The 25193-nt window shown below is 33.7% G+C and overlaps 2 protein-coding genes across 3 annotated transcripts; both read right to left on the minus strand.

Annotated features, from left to right (window-relative positions):
- Positions 1-404: 404 nt before the first annotated feature.
- Positions 405-23856, minus strand: LOC114723643 (zinc finger protein GIS2). Of its 2 annotated transcripts, none has more exons than XM_028909846.1 (4): positions 23840-23856; positions 2727-2934; positions 2106-2198; positions 405-1303 (listed from the first exon to the last, which is right to left on the minus strand). In XM_028909846.1, exons 2-4 carry the CDS (start codon positions 2849-2851, stop codon positions 769-771), a joined length of 753 nt encoding a protein of 250 aa, XP_028765679.1. In that variant the 5' UTR covers positions 2852-2934; positions 23840-23856; the 3' UTR covers positions 405-768. The 2 variants fall into 2 exon arrangements, with proteins under 2 accessions (XP_028765679.1, XP_028765678.1); XM_028909845.1 differs by lacking the exon at positions 23840-23856 and adding an exon at positions 4871-4990 and having other exon boundaries at positions 2727-2938.
- Positions 9680-11326, minus strand: LOC114723642 (GATA transcription factor 5). The gene is made up of 3 exons (XM_028909844.1): positions 11126-11326; positions 10692-11014; positions 9680-10588 (listed from the first exon to the last, which is right to left on the minus strand). Exons 2-3 carry the CDS (start codon positions 11010-11012, stop codon positions 10004-10006), a joined length of 906 nt encoding a protein of 301 aa, XP_028765677.1. The 5' UTR covers positions 11013-11014; positions 11126-11326; the 3' UTR covers positions 9680-10003.
- Positions 23857-25193: the final 1337 nt, after the last annotated feature.

Here is a 25193-nt window from a genome sequence, read left to right on the forward strand (position 1 = left end):
ATATCCAATATTTGGGGTCCGCAGAGAGGAACTATACCTCTCAAATATATAAACAACTAAAATTTTTAACTTTTTTCTTTCACCTCAACAATTTTTGAACTTCCTAATTCTTTGTAATTTATTTATACAATAATCCTCACACTCGAGTTTTGCATACATTAGCTTTGAACTTACTTGGACATCAAATCATACTAATGAGCAACAAGTGGTTTATTGGATCACAAGCGGGCATCATCGTTACAGATGGTAAATTCAATGATTTCCATAGCTTCGGCTGACACCCAGCAATTTACAATCAGTAAATGAGGCACAGCTGACTCACTGGGCTGGCAGAAGTCCTAATTCAGATGGGCTTGAGCAACATCATCATTCATCTAGTCATCTATAATAAAAAGAACCAAATATGTCCACCAACCGGGTACAATAGTTAATTTATCTACTTCAAAATTTAACATCAACGTATGTAATACTACACCAAATACAAGCCAAACAAAACAAAGTGCAGTCATAGCAAAGCCTCATCAGGTAACACAAAAAACGTGTGATAACACATCTCTGATCAGTAGCAAATATCTTATTCGAGAACAAGCATATCAAATCCTAGAATACCAATAGATCCACATATGCATCTACCAAGCAAAAAGATCAAAACCAACACATAAGCTATTAGGTTCAATCTTAAGATTTTCTAAAACCTTGAGCAACACGTGCTCAGCAAAAATCAGAGAAAAATAATCCTATAACCTCAAACCCACCACCTGCCATCCATCAGTACCTCCTTGGGTAGCGATCCATAAACCGACCTGAAGGGCACTCATATGCCAGGTGACCTCGCCCCCCACAATTGTGACAAATCATTAAGGGCCCCATGCAATCCCTACTCATGTGACCCAATTGCTGGCAGTTTCTACATACCACATCGCGGTACCCACTACCACGAACACCCCCACTACGATCTCCAAGAAGATTGGATTTTGGACATTGCCTAGCCACATGCCCAGAAACATTGCATAAGTTACAAATGGGGTCATTTGGACAATCACGTGCCAGGTGGCCAGTCTTCCTACAGTTGTTACATGCCTTCTCATTTGTACAGTCTGCAGCAATGTGGCCCTGCTTATAACAGTTATTACACAACCTCAGGTCCCCTGGAGGCAATGGAGGAGCAGTGCATTCTCTTGCACGATGTCCAGCCTTACCACAAGTATGGCAAATGCCCTCATTTGGACAGTTGTTGGCCATGTGGCCAGGTTCTCTACAATTCCAGCACAGTGATTTCGTTGTGCATTCAGAAGCAATGTGCCTAACAAATTATTTAACAGCAAATCAATACAGATTAGCCACAGAAGTCAAAAGACATGATGATGGATACAACCATACAATGTAAATGACATTCCCGAAACTCAGCCGTACAATAAATAACACTGTTCTTTCTACTTCAACATTCAAAACAGTAAATTAGGAAGGCAGAATGCTATATTTGGTAGGCGGGAAAAGGAGCAGAGAGAACCGAGGGGCATTCAAGTTCCTTAGCTTCATTGCCCTTTCACACCAAACGTAGCCTAGAAGTATGAAAACTTAAATTCATGCATAAACTGATCAAAGAACCAGCAGATGCCAAAGGCCTTTTGATGCAATGGCTTACTCAGGTATGTGAAGTAACCAAAAATGAATTGGTTAAAGGGTCTCAATAGTACGTAGAGGCAAACATGTTAAAAAGACTGAAAATATCAGCATAAATTAAAGAAAAATAACAAGTTGCACTAGTCAGCATGATTCAGGATCCATGATTTAAAAATCTAGCCTCCCAGATCAAAGTTTGAATTTCTATTTGACAATCATGTCAACTTATAACTCCGGTATATCATAGATCAGGAAATGAATGGAAGCATCAGATGGCAATCAAAAACATAATTTCCGACCCAAGTCACTTTAATTAGGCCATTCCCAGATTATAAACCCTAGCCAACAATGAAACCAACTTCAATTCCCGTATTTATAATTTGAAATTGTCTTTCGAAACCTGAATCCAGCATGCTTTACAGCATGAAGAACATCATTAAATCACTGGATCATTATTAAGATACCGAGAACAAGTTACATACCCAGGTAGGCCACAGTTGTGGCAGATTGCAACATTAGGGCATTCTCTAGCATAATGACCAGGCCTTTTGCAGTTCTTGCACAAATTGTCTCGGCTGAAAGAAAAATCACATAAGGGTTACAATTGCAACATAAGAGTTCATATATTCTAAATCACAAGGCTTGTCATAGGAGCCTTAGAATATGAAGTCAAAAATTACAGAAACACATTCATGAAATCTCAAACCAGTCGAAGCAATAGACACTGGAAGAAAGAAGAGAGATTATTCAAAAGCAAAATAAAAAAATTCTGATATCTTATATAAGTTCCAAAATTAATAAAATATCAAAACAAATCAATTCAGAGCATCAATTCTCCCCATTAATAAAAAATAAATCCAGAAATACTGCATGTAGATTCTACGCAGCTCATCACAGTTACAGCATTCTGTCTACCTAAGAAAGCTATAACAACTGTAAAATTCACGATAGCCTCACCCAGTCAAACTTCAGATATTAGAGAAGACATCATATAGATCCAAGGCCCCTTTTAGAAATCATAGTTTCAATCATCTTCAGCTTCCCTAACCAATGCATATAGTAGACAATGGAAACAGTAAGTACAAAGTTAAAATCTAAAAAACCTGAAGCCCCGGCGTGAATCTCTCCTGTAGGGCGCATCACGATATGAAAATCGGTCAGATCGGATCTTCCGATCCATTGGACTCCTGCTCCTGCTCCGGCTTCTGCTCCTGCTGTCTGAACTCATTTTCAAAATTTACCTTTCCTAACTTCTACCACAAATGATCAGCAAAACTACCAAACACAACCAACACCACCTGCCGCCGCCTCCTCCCTGTCCACATCACAACCACACATCCAAGATCATCCACAAGCCAAACCAAATCCCTTACTTCCCCTTCCAAACATTAAAACCCCAAATTCCAACATTAAAGAGTATGCAATTTTCAACAAGCATTCCATCTCACATCAATCAAATATCACTGTACACAGCACCAAAAAAAAAAGGGATTAGTCCTTGGCCCACATCCTCATGTTCCCAATCAAGATAAGTGTAGGTAAAAGAAATGGGAATGATATAACTCCTCCTTTTCAGTAATTGGGCTAAATAGTTATCTACTAATAAATATCAAAGACTAGGAGATTGGCACACAAAGGCCAGTGAGTCAAGGTAAGCTTCATAAGCAATATTTTTCTTCTCGCAAGGATATGCAGAAATAGATCATAGGAAAAGGCAACTAAGAAAAGGAGATTTTCATAAGGTGACCAAAAGCCAGCTGAATCTTGCCAGTGGAAGCGACATTTTATGAGTGACCAGGATTGGAGGCTTTTATGACAATCCAAGCATCCGAAATATAATAATTTCATAGTATTCATTCTACTAAAAGAACCACCTTTTCCTTGTCAATTTATTCATCTACAACTAATATATGAGCTGTACATCTTCTCTTTACTGAAATATACAGCTGTTTATCCACCATTCTAGCAACATAAAATGCTATCTCAAAAGAGAAAAATACAAAACTATAATCTTAGCCAGCTAAAACACAACCTGTCATAAGGGACAGCATCTCAAAGCAACATTTATGTCCCATAATGTTCCTTGCTCTGGACTCCTTCCATCTATTTAACTGCCTCAACAAATAACAGATTCCTGCACCACATCTCACCCCTTCACCACAGCACGTGGCACAATTATGTTACTGAGTACTGACACCATCCAATACAACAAGTTCCCCTTTCTCTATTTTAAGCACTGGAAAGTTGCAAACTGACTATGCCACTGGCACGTTCTAAGGGTATCAAAACCAGGCCATGAAGAACATACAAAATAAGAATTCTTCTTTCTCATCGGCCTCTTCCAATTTTGATGCTATTGTTAAAGATAGGAGATAATATTTGGGTACTCTAGCCATATGCAGATGCTGGCAGTGTTTATTTTAAATTCACGCTGTAAACCTACATATTCAACTCAGCTAGTTCTCAAAGCCAGGCCATTTGCAGTGAAAGCAAGATCGAATGGATGATTTATCAATTGATATGGCTTTTCATTCTGAATCAATGTTTCACACTCAATTTCTCAGACATTTCAGAATTAAATAGCACCCCGGAATTTTACTTTCACAGAACCCAATAAATCTAATATTGACACCTTGCTTACATGACTATAAACAAAGCCTTCACTTACATTTCACCTTCTTCTCCTGCTCCTCATTCTCAAATAATACTAACGTCAAGCATACAGCAAGTGGATGCAAATCACAGCTTCCACAATTCGTTCAATTACAAGCATTTTAAGACTCTAATCTTCGTATCATAATACATTGATTAAAAATCATGCAATGGGAATACCAACTAAGATTTCCATTAAATAATAAACGCCGCTCAGTCGGCAAAAAAAACAAAAAAACAAAAAAAAAAAACAGCAATCATGCAACCATACAATACCAACAACCAAGGCCAAAATACGAACAAAACATATGAATTCGTCATATCGCATCCATAGACCTATTTACATCACGAATGCCTCTCAAAGTCGAGACCCAAAGGAGACACGAGCAAAGAAGCAATTCAATTCGACAACATACGTAACAAACCACATTCAATCAAGAGGATGAGAAAAAGCGAAATGATAAAGCAATCGTGTCCAAATAGCAAAATTACACCGCGGAAGAGGCAGAACCAGACAATTAGCCCTAACCCTAAAAAAGTAGCCAGAAGGAAAAACACAAAACCTCAGGTTAAAGAGTAGAGAAGGATAACGAACCTGAGCTCTGCTTTGGACAATAACGGTGAGTATGACTGGTATCAGGGGAATGATAAAAGAAGCAAAGGGAAGTGAGGATCGGAGAATGGTAGGATTCAAGGGGAGCAGGCCACGCACCGCAAAATATTCTCTGATTTTTTTTCCTTAATAATAAAGGGGTTTATAAAACGGGCCTGAAGACCAGTGACAAGTACGAGGCTCGGGGACTGTAAGCCCCAGGCAATCTGAGCTTACTTCTTCAGAAGTCCAAATTCGTGGCCCATATCTCTTTCTATTTTTGTTTTTCGTGATAATGGAACTATGAACGTTCTACGTCCAGTCCAAACAGAGGGCTAGACCACGACGGCACGGGGCCAGTTTGGCTGGTTTAGATTTTTTTTTTCCCCTTTACTTTTATTTTTGATGAATATATCTGTGAAAAAATCATGGGAACAAAAAACTCAACATAGCAAAAGGCCAGAAACCTTAAAAAGTGCTATAAATTTTCAAAATCCCGCTAATGCGCTATGTGCTTAAATGAAATTGTGAAATATTTATGCTTTTATAAGGTCCCATTCACCACGTGACCACTGCTGGCGGCTGCTCCGTGGATGACCGAAGCTTCATGCATGTTTAGATCAGCGTTTTCAACGGAAAACATGTATTGGAATGACGCCAAGTCGCCAACCAAACGTTACTGGCAGATAAATGCTTAAACAAATATTTGGATGAGTGTTTTGGCTAGGTAAAAAGATAGCTTAACGCTAAAGCTAATTTTCTGAGTTTTTGCTGTCACAAATGTGGAAAGAGAAAAGATGGTAATGAAAAAAGATAAAATTACTCCTAACAAACCCAATAATTTGATACTACATATTCTTAATATAAAAGTTAGTAACTAATTTAAAGATATTAATAAAATTAATTAAGTTAGTTATTTGTAATAAATTGATGTTGTCTTACATAAAATATTCTTATTAATCATGTATATTAAAACTACCTATTAATAAAAACTCCTTAACATGCATAATCACTATAAGGATTACTTGAGAACAAAATAAATAAATATTTTATAATTTTACAAATAAACTATTTTTATTTTATCATAATAGTTTTAGGTTTTTTTAACAATTATCACATTAAAAACATAAAATATCAAACAATTTTTAACTTTTTCAAGAGACTTTTTATTAGTACCTATCCAAACATAGAGTGTGTTTGAGATCACGGTAAAGATTCCAAACTGACTTTTTCACCGGTAAAAGTAGCTTTTTATAAAAGATATGCTCGGACTCACCGTGAAGAGAGATGGACTTATACCAGAAACGGATTTTTTTTTCAGAAGCTCCTGCCTTCAGCTTCTCCACTGCGACTTGGTAAAAAAAAAAAGTTTCTCCACTACACATTTCGTGGGGTCCATGAGTGAGGGAGAGAGAGAATGCATTACATGAGTTCTTTTTTTTTAAATCCAGCCAATTGGTTTTCAATATTAAAAAAATTATTTTTTGAATAATAAAATCATTTTTAAAAAAATAAATATATTATTCTTTAAAAATAAATATTTTTATTTTTTAATTTTAATTTTAATTTTTTTCTAACAATTATCACATTATAAACATATAATATAAATATCTACTATTTAATAAAGTTTATGTCATTTTCAGTTACTTTACATCTAAACTTACTTTTTTATTAATCATCTAAACAATTTTTAATTTCTTAAACTGACTTTTTTATAAAAGTCAATCCAAACATAAATCACATCACTACCTGACTTTTATCTAATCTGACTCTTGCAAAAGTCATATTGAAAAAAAGTAACTTTTCCCACCGCTAATCCAAACACACCCATAAATCGCGTTACACTAACAAACTTTTACTTTAACTTCAGTTACAAATGTCAGTTAGTACAGAAGTCAATTTTATCTACTACCAATCCAAACACACCCTACAACGTTGATGCCCCCCTCTGCTGGTCACTGAAGCTCACACACCAATATCAGAAATATATTATTTTGGACAATTTTTTTGACCAGAAAAAGTCCTTTTTATTAATATCAAAAATGTTATTAAACTAAATCCGTTAACTCATGGTATATAAAAATTATCTCAATGTAATTCAAAATTCGAGGAAAAAAAATATGCGTAATGGAGTAAATTCAGTTAGCAATAAAAAAACTATTCGAGCAAAATTAAAATTTTGAGGGATTTATTGTTAAACTTTAAAGGTTAAAAATTTGTGTAGACTTTTTCTGGGATTGAAACGGATTCAAAGCAATTAAACCAAGACTTCATTGAAGACTTTAAAATTTTACCCGAAATCTGACCTGTAACATTAACCTTATATTTCATTACTTCTGGTTTTTAATATAAAAGTTCATTTAACTTTTATTTTAATTCTAAATATAAGATTCCAGTCAATTTTATCTCTTATATTTATTCTTTTTTTTTATAAAGTCCTAGAAATAATAATATTTTTAACCAATATAGTTAATTAGTAGGAATATTTTAAAAAAATCAATACATGTTTATTATAATAACTAATTTTATTAATTTTTTTAATCTATTTAAATTAATTAATTAACTCTTATATTAAGAACTGAAAGGTAGTAATTTTGAAGTACTCTCATGACTAGCATTCATTTTAATAATTCATCCACGCTATCCTTCACGACGACCTCACCCACATGCACTCACGTTACCTTGTTCGCGTCAATCACTGTTCACCAGTCCTTGATTTCACCGCTTGCCAAACGTTTCCTATTCATCAACGACACGAACATGAGCGGAGCCCATCTTTCCAATTCTCCATCAATTACGCACATGACTATCTCATCGACTCGTTCGTCACAAAGTCAACCCTAGTTCAGCTTCGCGAGCCGCTAATCCCTTGATCAAGATAATGAAGAGGGTCCTTGACCTGATTTTAAATGAATTTGAGTCAACAGAATATATTGTGTGATTAATATAAGAGTTAGTTGATTAATTTAAATAGACTAAGAAGGTTTATTTAGTACTACTCCCGGTTCTAATTATAAGAACTAGTTACTAATTTGAAAAGATTTAGAAAATAAGTTAAATTAGTTATTTGCAATAAATAGGTGTTGTCTTTTCTAAAATATCCTTGTTAATCAAATGTGTTGGCTAGAATTATCATTATTAGAAAGACTACTTTAGGAAAAAATATACAAATATTAGAAACAAAGTGAATTGAAATTCTATATTTAAGACCAGAATAAAAATGAAATAAGGTCTTATATTAAGGACTGTAAGTAGTAATTTGTAATAAATAAGCATTATCCATCCTACAATACCTTTGCTAATCATATGTATTAGTTAAAACTACCATTTGATAGAACATTTAATGTGTATAATTACTACAATGATTATATTGAAAAAATGAATAAATATGATAAACAAAATAGATTGAGGTTTTTTATTAATAACCAAATTGAATGCCAGACTATCTATTATGTTAAGAATTAGAAGTAGTTTTTGCTAAAAAAAAGAAATAAAAAGATACTAGTTGATTAATTTGAATAGATTAAAAAATCAGTTAAGTTAATTATTTGTAATAAATAAATGTTATCTATCCCAAAATACTTTTACTAATAATGTGTATTAGTTATAACTACTTTTTAATAAAATATTTAACATGTGTAATTGATACAAAGACTACATTAAAAAGAAATTAATAAATATAAGAGACAAAATAAATTATGATTTTACATTCATGATAAAATTAAATATCAAACTAGTTATCATATTAAAAATCGGAGATAGCGTAAAGGCAATAAAAATGTCCACCACAACACATGGGGGTGGCCCCATTGCCCTTTATGAGGGGAAGTAGGCACGCAATAGCAGAAAATTTTCTTAAAATTTAAGGCAGGAAGTGAGTACCAAATTTTAGGTGCACAACCATAATTTGATGCCCTTTTTCTATATATTTGATGTATTAAATTCCTCTTGAGGAATTATTTTTCGTGAAAGCACACTAATACCTCGCTTTGGTACCCAGTAATACGTTAGATCAGAATTGTCAAAGAATTTAATTTTACCAAAGTGGTTCGATCACGATCAATTCCATGCTACGGGCCATTGAATCGCTGGGATTACAAGGAATTCAAAACCTCCACTTGCTTGCCACCCCAGATTTCAAAATCGACCACACTTGTTTTTTTTGTTTGCCCGCTCAAAATCGACCACTTAACCCAACGAATTAGACTAATTCAATGAATAATGATGGTTTCCATATCCACCCAACAGTTGTTGGGTTGTTGCTCAACGACGGTGTCAGTATTTGATTTCTTCCGCTCTACCATTCATCCTTCACTCGACTTTAGAGTGCATATTTAAAATTTAAAGCGGTTAATTATCACTTAGCTCTACTCATATTTCACTCACCATTACTATCTCAGTCAGCCCAAGTTTTAAAATTCATCACCCTTGATCGCATAGTTTAGTGCATGGTGTTAAACTGTTGTGTTCGTATGTGATTCCCACTTGGGAGCTATCAATTCAAAAATTTAAAATGACTTTTTTTAAAAAAAACAAAAAAGCGAACAGATAAAATTAAGATTATTTAAGATCTCAGATGCGTGTTTTATTGACCTAGGGATGCAAATACAGTTCATTTGCAAAATAAAGTTGAATAATTCAAATGCTACTAAGGGTGTTTGGTAACTTTGAAAAGCGTTTCTCAGAAACATTTTTTTGGTAAAACGAGACAAACTTCTCTATATATTTACTTCGTAAACCGTAAAAATATTTTGAAACCATAGCTTAGTTTACATTTAAACATCCAGTAAGTTGAAAGAAGGAGACCAGAGAGAGAAAGAAATCAAGCTATTATAAATATCAACAAAACCTAAAAGTGTATGGCCAAAATGTACTCGTAAAGAAATTTCGGTGCCCTCAACTACTCCTAAGAAATAAGAATACAAACAATCAATTCATTCCTAATTTCTGTTACCTCCCTAGCGGACCAATGACTAGCACCACAAGCCTAATTCGAAAACCACTATCTATTTTACAAAACCGAACCCGGTTAGACCGGATGATGATTTCGAATCTAGAAGCTCAGCAACTCGGAACTGTCTGAGTTTTGAGTCAACTCACATTCCGGTTCGCTCATCTCCTTCCTCTTCCTCATCTCTAACACTTTACGATGGCTGTTCGAGTGAACATCGATAGAGAAAGTCGGGCTACAGGCCGGTCTATACTCCGGGAAAAGCCGACCCGACTTGTACCGGACCCCACAAGCGTTACAAAGTGTTTGGGGCCAAGCGGACCTGTCCTCCATTGCGGAGTCTTCTGCACTTGACAATGGGTGCACCGACGCTGAATTTGGGACCCACCACTAACACCGGCTTGAGTCTCCGCCCTTTTCTTCTGCTTTTTCAAGGGCGTTTCCGTAACGCCATGTACCAAGGCTGTCTTCGGAGCCGCGCCAACGGTGATAAGAGTCAACGACGAGGAAAGGACCGACGAACATGAAGACGGTGGCGAAGATGGCCGGGAAAGCAAGGGGCTAAACATCCTGGCTCTTCTACACCTGGTGCTTCTCGCCTTGACGGGAAATTCAAAGGGAAAACAAGGGGTTTTCGCAAAGCCCGGGCTAGGTTCCTGTTCAGACCGGGTCTTCATTTCCTCGGAACGGACGGGGTACAGAAGAGGGAACGCCGGTACAGAATCGTCAACGAAATGAGAAACCCATTCTAAGTCAGCCAAATCATCGTCCTGTAATAATTTTAAATGAATTATTTAACAACAATAAATTGAATTTATAGAAGTAAAATAAAATTTATGTCTCTGCGCGTAAAAGTCGAGAAAAATGACTCACCGGAACGGCGAGTTCGTTAGGGAAAATGAGGTCAGAATCGCCGGGACCGGAAGAGGAGTTGGAGTTGGCGTCTTCTTCGCTCCGGTCATGTGAGGAGGAAGCGGAGAGACTGTCTTTTTCCTCGTCGTCTTCTTCATATTCAGGTTGAAATTCACTCTGAGAGAAATCGAATAAGTCATCCACCCAGAAATCCTCACCGGCAACGCCGTTATTCGAATTCAAACACCAAATTTCCTCGCCGAAGGGTTGCTGGCTCGACTTCAGACACGACAATTCTCTGTGCAAACTCGATTTTAAGGCGTTCGCTGCCACAACCTCCATTTCTATGCACAAATTCAATCATTATTATAACAAGTCGCAAACAAAAATTTCGACCAGAACTCCCACAAACCACAACCCGCTTCCCCCCTTTATCTCTCTTATATAAAATTTACCTGATAAAAATGACGAAGAAGAGCAAACCGCACGGCAGGTTTCTTAGGATGAAGCACCGGGACGAACGAGGGTGTTTCGTGGGCGAAAGTGGTGCTGGGTTATTGGTTTATCTTTATCTTTGTTTCTCCTATCTTTTTACCATGTCTGTACTGTTTTCCAATTTAAATATGCACTACGAAAAATTCGAGAGCGATATGCTATGCGTGCACCATTTTGGGCATGTGAAGGGTAGTGCTTGACTAGTATATAAATATAAATATAATAAATATCATTTTTTCAATTTTGGACAGGGATCTTTGTCTCGCTGATTGATGATTGATTCGTATATTGGAAATTTCTGATTTTTATTTCTTGACCATTCCAAAGAGTAGTGGCTTGGTCCAGTCCAACCACTTTAAAACAAAAACGTTAAAATCACCCGCCGGTTTTGACTGTTACAATATCGGAAATCAACGGCTGCGCTTAGCTCTGTGCGTAGAAAGCATAAATTGGCGCTAACAGTTTTCAAAAACGACGTCATTATGAACGTCCCAGGAAACCGCCCATGGGTCTAACTTCTATGTTAAGAGACATTGGAAACTGACCGTCAAGTTTTAGTTATTTACGAGAGTGGGATTGCTTCGCCGCGTTGATCGCGCCTCGTGCTCGGCTAATTGCCATGCGAAGACGGCGATGACCACGTCAGACAACTGACTGCTTGGCGCGTGAAGCATCTAACGGCTGCTGCTTTGAATTTGATTTGAACCGAACGGTGAGGATCAGTTTGGGCTCTGGAGTTTGCGCTTAAAAGTCTGAGGTGGTTAGATTCGCGTCCTTTTGGAAGCATCGACTCGTGTCGTTAAGCATTCCCCAGCGCGTTGCTTCTTGGACGATGATCTATTCCCTCGGAGCAATAGCTGGCATGCAAAATGCAAACGGATATATGGTGTGACGCAAAAAAATTGGCTGGGGTTCATATTCAATATATTTTTCAATATTAAAGCTGAATCAATCTAATGATTAGGATTTAGGAGACAAACTGTTGCTCTAAATCAAAATTAAAATGAAAAATTCAGGGAAACTATTTCAGTTATTTGAGGAGATAGTGTGTTAATTGGTTTTATTTTAAAAATAACACTTTGAAAATAAAAATAATATACCAATACATATTTTTGTCTGCAAAATAGGCTGAAATATACAAGCTTGACGTGGAGTTTGACTTATTTACGCATTTCACTTTTAAATTTTAACCCACAAAAAAAAAACTCCTTGATTTTTAAATTAATAAATAATATGTGCTTAAGGCCTGAGCTCGTATTTTATTTTTATTGACTCGGCGAGGAAAATGATAAGCGCTTGCTAGAATTCTTCCATTTGGAGGCACAAAATAATTCATAGAAAGGGTATGCTCCGTGCTGCCACTTTACCCCCTCTCCATTCTTTTGACCAGAGCGGCATGCCGCCACGTTCATGTGAAAATAAAGTACATGACATCATTGGAAAAAAAACCATTTATTATTTTAAAAAAATATTTTTCAAGAGCTTAAAATTATATCATAAAAGTAAAGGAATGCAAAAAAATAAGGAATGTTGAATATAACAGAATAATATGTATAATTGATAAAATAATTTGCAGATTGAAAAGTAAATGATTAGTTTGGAGGTAAAAATGAGTTTTCAAAATTTAGGGCCTGTTTGGCAAAAAATATATTGTTAATAATTTTATTAATTACATTATGTTAAATATGTATAATTGATATAATATACACATATTAATTATTTATTAATTACTTGATGTTAATTACTATTAATTATGTTGGTAAAAAATATATTATTAATAATGTTATTCCTTCAAATTAAAATATGTTATAAAATCTGTCTTTTATATAATTATCATATTAATTTATATCATTTTTAGTAATTTGCACATTTAAAAAGTGCTTCTGATAACAACTATCCAAATACTCTCATTTTATCAAAATTATTTTTTCACAAAATATATTCTTCACAAAATCTATTGTCTCAAATCTATTATCCAAAAGTTATTTTTCAAACTTCATCCAAACACCCTCTTAAAAGTCTAGGAATAAAGTTGATTACAAATCAACCACAACGCCAAGCACAGATTTGGTGTCAAAAAAAGTGTAGTTACAAATAGGAAAAAAAAAAGCAAGTGATGGACAACTAGAAGGATGGAATGTGTGAGGAGTAGTGGGCGTCCACAAATGTCTCCATTAGGCCTTGGTCATGAGCACTCACGTGGTAGGTGCCACGAGATAATGCTTAACTACGCGCTTCCCATTATTTGACTTTCAAATTTCAACTTGCTTAAGCATTCCTAGCTGGCCAAATCATATATTAATAGCCTATATATTACTACTTTCTCTATCCCCCACCCTCCAAAAACCACCCCCAACCAATTCAAATTATTTTATCATTGATTATGTTGCAGATTCGAGAAAAAAAAGGGGGAACAAAACAAAAAAGTAGGTAAACAAAATTTTGGTCACTGATAAAAAAGAATGGTACTAACATTTTCAAATCTTCAAAATTTTTAATGTTAATTAGGCATTTCAATCCTTTGCTATATAATCTTTTGGAAAAAAAAATCACCCGAACACTCCTCTTCACCTAGAAGCTGAACATCCTGAAAAATTAAGTTGAAAACCCTATCATAAAAACTCAATTAAAATGGTTTCCAACTGAGTATTTTTCTCATATTTATTTTTTAATTTTAAAAATATCAAAACTAAAGAACAAATGCGAAAATGTTGCTTGACTAAGACTTAGGAAAAGTTAATCTTTTAGTCCTTATAGTTTTCACATGTTTGTAACTCAATCCTTACACTCTGACTCGGTACAACTCAATTTTCATAGTTTTGATTTAGTTGTAACTCAATTTCTAAAATTTGACTCTCTGCAACTTGATTCCTATCGTTTTATTCATTTTATAATTTAGTCCTTGTATTTTTTGAAAAATAAAATTATATATCTGATAAAAAGAGGAACTAAATTATAAAATAGTTAAAAGTATAGGGATCGAGTTGCAATGAGTCAAATTTCAGGAACTAAGTTACAACCGAGTCAAAACTATAAAGGTTGAGTTGTATCGAGTCAAAGTATAAAAACTAAGTTGCAAATTAGTGAAAATTATGAGAACCAAAAATTTAATTTTCCTCTAAGAATTATTCTAAGTGGTTTTTTTATGGCATTGTTAATTTAATTTTTTGGCCAAATGAAAAAACTTCAACCTTTCCAATGTCATAAATTTCAAATTTAGCTCTCACAAATTTTCAACTTTTACGTAAACAAGGTGATTATGGGCAAATTTTATCTTTATATGTGTCAACAAATCATAAAAATCCTTGGTTAATACCCTTTCCGGTCCTATATATAAGTTTTGAATAATAAAATCATGTTTAACGAACTAACAGTTAAAAATAATAAATATGTTAGAAATGGATTTTTTTTTTCAAATTTATCCTTATTTATTAAGAGAGTAAATGAAAAGAAACAATGAGTAAAAAAATGATGAAAGAGAATATATGGAGATAATATTAATGAGAAGGGGTACTAAATATAGTCAACAAAGGATAAAATAGGAAAAATAATAATAAATATTCAGACAAATTCAAAAATAAAACTTATATTTTAGAATAGTCCTCTCTCCCAAAGTGAAGCTTATATACAGTACTGGGGGCTTCAAATTTAAATATCTTCCTAGTTTGGTCAGAGTGTGATTTTTTTCAAGAGAAGTGTCGTGATTTGGTATTGACAACTTATTGGTAAACAACTTGGGAACCATTTAGCACTAGGAAAACAATCAAATAAGAAACTTTACATATCTCTCTCTCTCTTTTTTTTTGCCACCAACTTTGCACATATCACAATACACTTGATATCCTTTAGGTGCCTCCTACTTAAGAGCTAGTTTTTGAGTTGAACCCAAGGGCTCAATATAGTATCAAAGCCTTGGTTGCAGGAAAGGTGAAGAGCGGTGGGATGGCAAGTCCCACATCACCTGAAGTCCTAACAACCACAGAGTTTAAATATCATTTGGGTGCCTCCTACTCACGAGTTAATTTTTGGGTTAGACCTTAGGGCCCTATGTGGTATCAGAGCCTTTCTTACAAAGGAAGGTGAAGAGCAGTGGGATGATAAGTCCCACATCGCCTGTTTTGTGGGCATCATGACTTCAATCAGGCGATGTGGGACTTATCATCCCACCGCTCTTTTTTAAAAATATAAATAAATTGGGCCTTTTATTTTAAAAATATTTTTACAGTATTATTTTACCATATATGCAAAAAAAATCCCCATTTATAAGTATAAGATATGTTTTGAAATGCAAAATATTAAATGTTAGTTTGTTACCTATATAAAAAATATTATTTTATTAATTAATATGTTTTTTCTATCTCATCCTCACTTTATCTTTTTAAGTAGTTCACCCATCCTGCCATCCATGTCTTTTCAACTTCAAAAGCTCTTACAGCCCTTGAACGTGTTTTATGGTGCGTGATTCGTTTGAGAATTTAACAAGATAATTGGGAAATGGTTTTCAACTTATTATTTTATTAAAAGGTTATGATGAAAATGAATAGTATAAAACAATTTACAAATTTCTTTCAATGTGATGTTAAGACATTTGAAAATGATTATTAGAAATCAAATATAATTGTAATTGCAAAAGAAGGTCAAAAACATTGTAGTTGTATTATATGCATGTGACTAGTAATACGTTTTACGTTCACACATGCTTTACATTTAACACACATCTAATAATTATAAATTTTAATTAATAATAATAAATTTAAACGATGTGAGTGTCAAAATAAATATTTCAAACTCACATATTTGAACCTTTATTTTATTTTATCATACAAAACTATCTCGATAATAAAATTTCATGCCAAAATAACCATTATACTAATTACTCTTTTATCATTGTCAATAACATAAGCCTCCTTAGGGATTTTGAAACGCCCAAAAAAAAAAAGAAAAAGACTCAAGTCTAAGGTCAACCAACATTTTATTTTTAATGAAAAGAGAAGCTATATACTAATATGAGAAAGAAACGAAACGGAGGTGCGAAGCTAAGTCACTCACTCGTTCGCTCGCTCACTTATATGCTTTGAAGTACTTGTGAGGAGAGAAGGCTTACCAAAAAATGCAGTGAAATTGATGAGTGAGTTTATTAGCTTCTACTTCTCTGCACATTAAAAAAAAATAGTCAGTTTTAACAAGTTAGAGGATTCAAGAATAAGATCATCAAGAGGATGGTTCATGAGGTAGTGTTGAAACTTAAACTAAGTCTAGTCAAACTAATAAACTGAACCAATCTCTTATCTAATCTGGTCAAGAGTTTTAAATAAATTAACTAGATTACATTTTATACTGGTGGATTGAAATTTTTTATTTCAATATCATGTTAATCACGATTAGTTTAATGATATGCTCATCCTAATTTAAACGATTGATTATATGTGAAGTCCCACATCGGTTGAAGAGAAAAACGAAACATGTCTTATCAAAGTGTGTATACCTCTCACTTGTAGACATATTTTTTTGGGTGGCTATGGCTACACCCAATGAAACAAAACCATGAGATGGTTACAGTCGCACCAAAGTGAATAATATCTACGACCGACATCTGGGGTGGCTATGGCTATACTCCAAAACCTGGGGATGTTACATTTGGTATCAGAGCCTGGTTTGGGTTAGTATGCCAGTGAGGACACTGGGTCCTGAGGGGATTAATGTACCAAAACAAACAATATTTACAAGCGAAGATTAGCCATAGAAATTCAATACTTGTATAATTCATAAAAATAATGAAAATGAAATGACATGAAAAGATGATAATTAAATATTTTTAGTATGGCATGAATACAGCTAAAATAAAATTTATGTTTTTAATATATGATTAAATACATACAAACATGAAAGAATAAAAATATCCTTCATTGTAAAAAGGGAAAACAAAACAGAGAGAGAAGGAAGGGAAGAGGGAAGAACTAAATGAGAATAGAGGAATGATGGTGAATTGGTTAATTACTATACGCGAGAATCAATATTGATTAGATTTCACATGGGTGTATATGTTCAACGAGAAACAGATAATGAGGTTTTAATGAATAATTTTGATTTTGATTTTAACTGTTCACATTTCTTATGGACTGCATTGTGAAAAATCTAGAGGTTGAAGAATGAAAAGAGATGGAGAAACCGCCTTTCAAGGAAAATTTACCAATAAACTATTAAACTTATAATTTCATTGAGAGGAGCCCAGCTAACACGTTTATAGCAATGAAAAGTGAATAACGTGTCCACTTCAGATGTATTCCTTCTACTATAATTGGAATATAGAGTAGTCAGAACATTTGGTTTGTACAAATTATGAAATTTTGAGAAATAGATGATAGAAAACAGAAAAAGAATAGAGTACGACATGGAAAATTATGCATTTCTTGCTTGGATTTTTTAATTTATAAATGAAGCACATATTTGTAAATAAACTAACAGGCAAATAAAATAAATGGTATAATAAAAAGCAAATGGGGAAGCTCACAACTGAAAATGATAATCAAATCTATAATAAAAAACCTATATACAAAACAAGGAAAGCCGATTCTAAATTAGATCAACCCAATTCATAATTCATTCAGCTCAAGTGAAGCCAAACATAGATACAAGTAGTTGCCTAGATGTCTTCGATTCTGATGACATTCCAGCGATGACGCAAACCTGGAATTTGATAAATGGCAATAATGACTTTTCAGCCTAAAGGGAAGAAACCTGATATATGGCAACAACAAACCATCTAATTAAAGTTTTAAAGCTTTAGGGTATGTTTGGATTGACGTTGGGCAAAACTGACTTCTAACCTAACTGACTTTTGTAACTGAAGCAAGAGTAAAAGTCAGTTAGAGTATGTTTGGATAGATGCTTTAAAAAGTCAGTTGAAAAAGTTAAAAGTTGTTTGGATAATTAATAAAAAAGTCAGTTTAGTTGTAAAATGACTGAAAAGGGTATGGACTTTATTGAATAGTAGTGTTTGAAATTTTATATTTTTAATATAATAATAGTTTAAAAAAATACATAAAATTATTATGATAAAATATAAATAGTTTATTTGTAAAATTATAAAAAAAAATTGTTACGTGAGAAAAATTTGAAAACACATTGTAGATAAATTTGAAAATATATTGCAAATAATTAATTAAATATATATAATAGACAAGCATTAATATAAGTTAAAATTCATTTGATCTGAAGAAAATCTTATTATGCTAACAAAGGAGATGAGGCAGAAGGGAAAATGTGAGAGTGAATCTGTGATGTTCATTTTTAATGATCACTGTTTGAAATTACAGTTTGAAAAATCAAAATTTTTTTCGTTGAGTCCAATTGAGATTGAAAGCCAGAAGTTTGTTGGAAAAGTTAGTCTAGCCAAACAATATTTTTTGTCCAACTCAGTTTGCAACTTCAGTTTCACCATTTACTAGACACTTTTACTGTTGAAAATGGCAATCCAAACATGCCCTAGTGGTTGCTATCTATCTCATGGCTCGTGATATGAACTTTAATTTGTGAATCATGCTGCCGACCTTATGTTACGTCCCTTGGTTGAGACTAACAGAACAAAGCAGAGGACACGCATCATAAGATGCATTAAAGTGGAACGAAGGGGGCAAAGTAACCTGGAAAGAAGGCGTAATATGCAAGGTTTTTGGTTGCCACGGCTTTTTACAAGCCTCCTTCTCTTACAAGCTTGAATAAATATATCAGATCATGCTATGTTTTAAGTGAATCATTCATATATTCAAACATTTTGAGGACATAGGAGATTTCTTATTATTATTATTTAAAAGTATGGTTGATGACAATATATATCTCTTTATCTATCTCAATTGTTTATGTAACATGCCTTTTCATTCTTGATAAATCTACGGGGTTTAGATTATGTTGTGTTACTTTGCTCAATTTTCACTCAAATGCTCACCATTTTCGAAGAGACTAAAAACTGAAAATAGAACATTAGAAGCTCCCAAAACGCGCAGAGAGTAATTTTTTTATTTTTAAAGTTCCAAGGAATTCAAGACACAGCAGGATAATCACTAGCTTGAAAATGTGTTTATATATATATATATATATATATATATATTATGTTGATGATTTATTTATGGATTTATAGTTTATATTGAACAGTTATATGTTTCTGCGCCAAGTCACCTTCAATGCCAATTAAGACCTGGCTAGAAGAAAACCACTACTAATTTTCATCAGGCGGCGATGCCTTTGATATATATGCACATACATTTGCACGCGCACGTGACTTAAAATGCTAATAAAATAAAATAAAATCAAAACCAATAATTCCAAATCAGCCATAATTAAATTGGCCAGCAATTTCGTTTCATTTAATTGCATTTATTTTTCAATCAGTAATAATTTCAAATCATTGACATCACATATATTTTTTTAATAAAAAAATTAAAGACAATCCTATTGGTCTAGCTAAAATGCCTTTTTTCATTTCAAATGATTAATATTTAGTTCACCTAGTCAGCTCCAGGTAATGAAAATCGAAACCAGAATCATAGGCATTGCCTGGGATTTTTCCTATAATTCATTATATATTTTTTTGCTAAACTACACAAAATTCCCATGCTAAACCAATGGCAGAATAACACTTTTAACTTTCAGAACAAACTCAATAAACTTGATGCAGTGACAAAAAATGCCAAAATACTTGGAAGTATTTATCAAAATGCTATATTTGTACTAAACTTAGGAAGCTAGTTTTGATGATCATCGTAATGATGAGCAACATGATACTCATTTAAATTTCAACCGTTCAAATTTAATATAAACGATTGAGATTTTATTTTTTATTTTTTTAAAAATATTTTCTTTTAAGAGGTGGATAATCTAAAATCAATCTAGTGTTTTAATTGTATTTTTTTTAAATATAATTTTTCATTTAGGAATCATTAGTTAAAAATTTTAAATTTTACAAAAATACTTACAAATCACTTATTAACAAGATATTCATATCAGTAACAAGATTCAAATTCATACTCTCATGAGTTATAAACTAACTTTTTATTAATTGGACCACTTCTTATTTGTGGATAACATTCCATTTGAAGACTTCAGAGCCTTCCTATGGTCAGACGAGGAGACGAGGCTGTGTAAATGGGCCGATGGGAAGACAAGGCTGTATGATGGGAGCCCAAACATAATATCCGGCCCTCCTAGGCGGCGATGCCTTTTGACGTATACCTGTGCGACTAAAAATGCTGATAAAATGGACAGGTCCCAGTAGATCAAGCATTAAATGTCCTGCTCTTAAATCGTGAGTGAGCTCAATCCCTTTCCTAAAATTTCTATACCAAAAAAAAATGCTGATCAAATCAGATCAAATCAAAACCAATAATTTCAGATCAACAATAATTAAAAGCATAGCTACATTGGTTATAAAAAAAAAAAGTGTTATTTTATTCATTTAATGAACAGTCTTCTTAATATGTGTAATTAATAAAAAATTTAAAAAGTTTTAAAATTAACAATAAATTGCAATTTTATATTTATAAATTATAATTAAAACAAACATTCTCAGTTACCTCTTATATTCAGTTCTTGTATGGAGAAAGTAACAAAATAAATGCATGCTTTGAAGTCATTCGTGTCGTGTGTTTGAAGTTTGTAATTTGCATTATATGAATATATATTAACAAAGTGATGATGTGGTTATGGAAGAGATGAATTGGGTGCAGATGAGAAGAGAACACTACAACGACGTGCTTGTGCGCTCTGAGGAGGATGGGCTGAGGTAAGTGAGCACAGCGATATTGTTGAAGAAGGACCTTCACAGCTTCACTCTCACCAATGGCTGGGCTTTCCCCGCAGAAGTCTATTACTTCAACGGATAAGACTGTCAAATGCCTTTGCCTGACGCCTTCCCTGCCCTCCCTAATCTTGCTCCTCTTCATTCTCGCACTTCCCTTCTTTTCTTCTTCTCCGTACTGCTCCCCTTGCCTTTTATCCATTCATGATCACACTATATCCTTCTCATCATTCTGTTTGTATGCTCATTTCTTCAATTTAGTCACACTGCATTTGATCACCTTACTATATACTCCCTCCGTTCCTTATTATAAGAGACACTTGATGCTTATGCCATGTTCCTATATATAAGAGACACTTACAAGTTGTCTCTACTTTTTTGTGTTGATTTACTAGTTTACCCATATTTATTATCTCCAACTCACACTCTCTCTCCCTCCCACTTCTCTTTTTTTTAATAATTTAATTGTTCTCTCTCATGCTCTCTCTCCTTATTAATGAGGGCATTTTTGGAAAAAAATTATAGTTTTTATACATTAATTGTTCTTAACTAACTTTAACTGTTTTTTTGATCAACGTACTTCGATTATTTGTCTCTTATAATAAGGAACGGACGGAGTATCTTTTTATCCTCTCAAGAACATTTGCTTAGTTTATTCCTGGAACTGATGACAGCATTCATATGAAAAAATTAAACTAAAAAATACTAAATCTATAAGGGGCAGAAGTAAATTTTAACACAAATGTTTTTGTCATATAAAATAAAGCATTCATCCTGACGGCAACACCCAGGCTGATAGCTGAGCCACTTGCCGTGCAACTCTGTTAATCTTCACAGCAGAGAGAGGGGAGAATGGACGGATTTTGGTGGAGGAGCAACCATCAACTGGGATCAAGCTTGCAGACCACGACAGCAGAATAGTGTCAAAATGAAAAATGAAAGGCGCAGGCCAGGATAAAAACGTCTTTCGAATTCTTTTAATAGCAGTTTTCCATAAAACCACCATTGAAAGTCACTTCCCACGGCTGTGGAAAGCGAAAAATTAAAAATTGGTTAGATTAGTTGTTTATTAATAAAATATGTGTTGTTTTTATTCATTTAACGAATAGTCTTTTTTAATGTGTATAAACCTCCTATGTTATTTAAGGCCAAAAAAAAAAACCTCCTATGTTATCTTCTTCATTATTATTATTATGTAAAAGTAGACACCAAAGTATACTCATATCATGTCACATGGCAGATTCTCCTCAAAGATAAATAGCATGAATCTTTAAATGCAAAAAGAAAAAAAAATGAGAACCCATGTTCCACATTTATTTTTAATTTTCTGATTACAAGTAATTTTGAATGTGGGCAGTTTTCTGAATATATGCCTGCTAATAAATTAAAAAAATTATCCTTTCTAATGGTGAATGTGGAGAATTTTTTGACCAAAGCATGCTCATATCATGCCATGTGGATAAATAAAATGAATTTTTATATGCAAAAAATTGAGATTCCATGTTACAAATTTATTTTTAATTTCCTTATTACAAATGATTTTGAACGTAGACAGTTTTTTGAATAAAAGCTAAGACTCAGAGGTAAAATAGACTGTTGTTGTGGATTTTGATGCTTTTCCACACTGGTGCAATGTTCCACATGGGATCCCTTGGATTCGCTATAGTGGAACATACAAAGATCTCAATATAAATTTAATCTATCCTGGAAAAGATCCAACTCTGGGTAAGCTTTTATATTATTTCCAGTTTATTTCCTCCTACTCCTGGACTAACCTGTCAAAGCGTATAGGTATCTTTAGTAGACATTGGCAAAACATGATCAATTTTACCTCTAATTCCTCCCATCTTATAATGGAATAATGGAAATGTGAAGCCTTTAACGTCTTACTTTTTGACTATGACGTGATTAGTCTTTGTTAGAAGACATGTGACAATAAGGACATTTTATTGTGCTGTTATTTGATAATAAAATCATAATCGTTTCCCCTAAATGAAAACACAAACATCTCTAATACCTATACAGTTGTTTCTAAACCTTTTTGTCCTACATGGCCATATTTCACCTTTTTTACTGCTTTTTCCAAAAAAAAAGAAAAAAGTTGACCTCTAAAAAAAATTTGATGAATGCTTTGGTTGGGGTAGACCTTTGGTCGACTATGCCTCACTCCCTTCTGCTGTTACGTCTTGAGTCAGGCTGTTCAAATCCGCAAGCAGGAGGAGAATGATATGATGAGGGATATCAAGACTGACTGTAAGCATCAGAAATAGAATCGAATCACAATCTATTAAGGTGTGTTTAGTGATGACTTTCTCAGTTATCTTGGATCTGGTATTCAAAGACAAGAGTTTTAACATAGCCTGTTGATAAGTTGAAAATGAGTAATCTTGTCTGGACTAAAGCTTTAAATAACCAACTATGTTAGGTCAATTTATTTAACTAACACTCTCAGAGTGGTATCAGAGCCAGCACAATTTAGACAGAAGTGAGATATTATTTGTGAAGGTGAGTAAGAAGATTTTACTAAATTATGAGTGAAACCTCAATTAGTCTTGAACCTATTCGACTCTCCTCCTCCTTTACCCGACTTCATTCCTCTATTTGTAGATCTCTTTCTGACTATGACGTGATTAGTCTTTGATAGAAGACATGTGACAATGAGAGTATTTTATCGTGTCCCTATTTGGTAATAAAATCGTAATCATTTCCCTTAATAAAAATACAGACACCTCTAATACCTATACGGCTGTTCCTAGACACTTTTGTCCTACATGGCTATATTTCATTTTTTTTACTGCCTTTTCAAAAAAGAGATAAAAAGTTGACCTCAAAAAAAAAATGATGAATGTTTTAGTTGGGTTGGGCCTTTGGTCAACTATACCTCACTTCCTTTTGCTATTATGTCTGGGTTGTAGAGTGTTCAAATCCACAAGCAGGAGGAGAATGATATGGTGAGAGACATCAAGACCGACTGTAGGCATCAGAAATAGAATCTGATCACAATATATTAAAATGTGTTTAGTAATGACTTTCTTAGTTATCTTGGATCTAATATTCAAAGACAAGAGTCCTAACATGGCCCGTTGATGATGAGTGCTCTTACTTGGACTAAAGCTTTGGATATCAGACTATGTTAGGTTAGTTTGTTTAGCTAACACTCGTAGAGTAGTATCAGAACCAGCACAGTTTAGACAAAAGTGAAATATTATTTGTGAAGGTGAGTAAAAAGAGTTTATTAAATCATGAGTGAAACTTCAATTAGCCTTGAACCTGTTTGACTCTCCCCCTCCTTTACCCCTCAAAAACTTCCTTTCTCTATTTGTAGATCTATTTCTAAAAAGATAGAAAATTTTATTGAGGTAGATTACCTTCATAAAGATATTAAAATTTAGAAAACAGATTTATTTCTTCTCAGTTCTTATAGCCTTTGTCATTGTACTAATTGTGTCTCCAAAAATATCAGAAATATAATTTCTACTAGATAACCCTATGTGAAAGAAATTGTCCAGACTACCAATTTGAAAAACTGTGATCTTTATGCCACCTCTTTTGAACAATATGTTACTCTTGACATAGCCCAACCTTTAATTGATAAATGGAAAGCTCAGGGTTATACTCATCTCCGTGTTGGTGCTGTGCGTCTCATTCTTACACTTTATGGGAGAAAAGTGATTCCAGCTACAGCTAAAGTTACTTTAGTTGATACTATCTGCACTTCGTATAGTAATATTTTAATTGGTGTTATCTTAACTACTCTCAACAATGGTAATGTCATTCTTACCATGGCTCCTAATTTTAAAATAAAACTCTTAGATCCAACTCTAATGGACAAATTGAATGTCCAAATCCAGATAGTTGGAACAGATCAAGATCCTAGAACTATTGCAGCAACCCTTTATCATTAGATCATCTACAGGCTCCATAATCATTCTCTTAATCTCTATTTTCACAATTTCACTAAAGATGCTTTTTATGTGGTATTTGAACGAGCAAATGATATTTCTATTATTCAGATTCCTAGGCAAATCTCTAAAGAAGAACTTGCTCAGCTAATGCCTTTTGAATAAATCACCAATTATGAAAAACAATTTTATGGTATTCAAAGGGATATCCACACCTCTACTCCCGCAGTCATAACGAGACTAATATATGATTAAATACATGCAAACATGAAAGGATACAAATACCCTCATTGTAAAAAAAGTAAAAAAAAAAAAGGAGGAAAGGAAGAGGAA

Source organism: Neltuma alba, unplaced genomic scaffold (assembly GCF_004799145.2).
Source record: "Neltuma alba isolate B1F8T4 unplaced genomic scaffold, ASM479914v2 tig00012148_pilon, whole genome shotgun sequence".
Lineage (NCBI taxonomy): Eukaryota > Viridiplantae > Streptophyta > Magnoliopsida > Fabales > Fabaceae > Neltuma > Neltuma alba.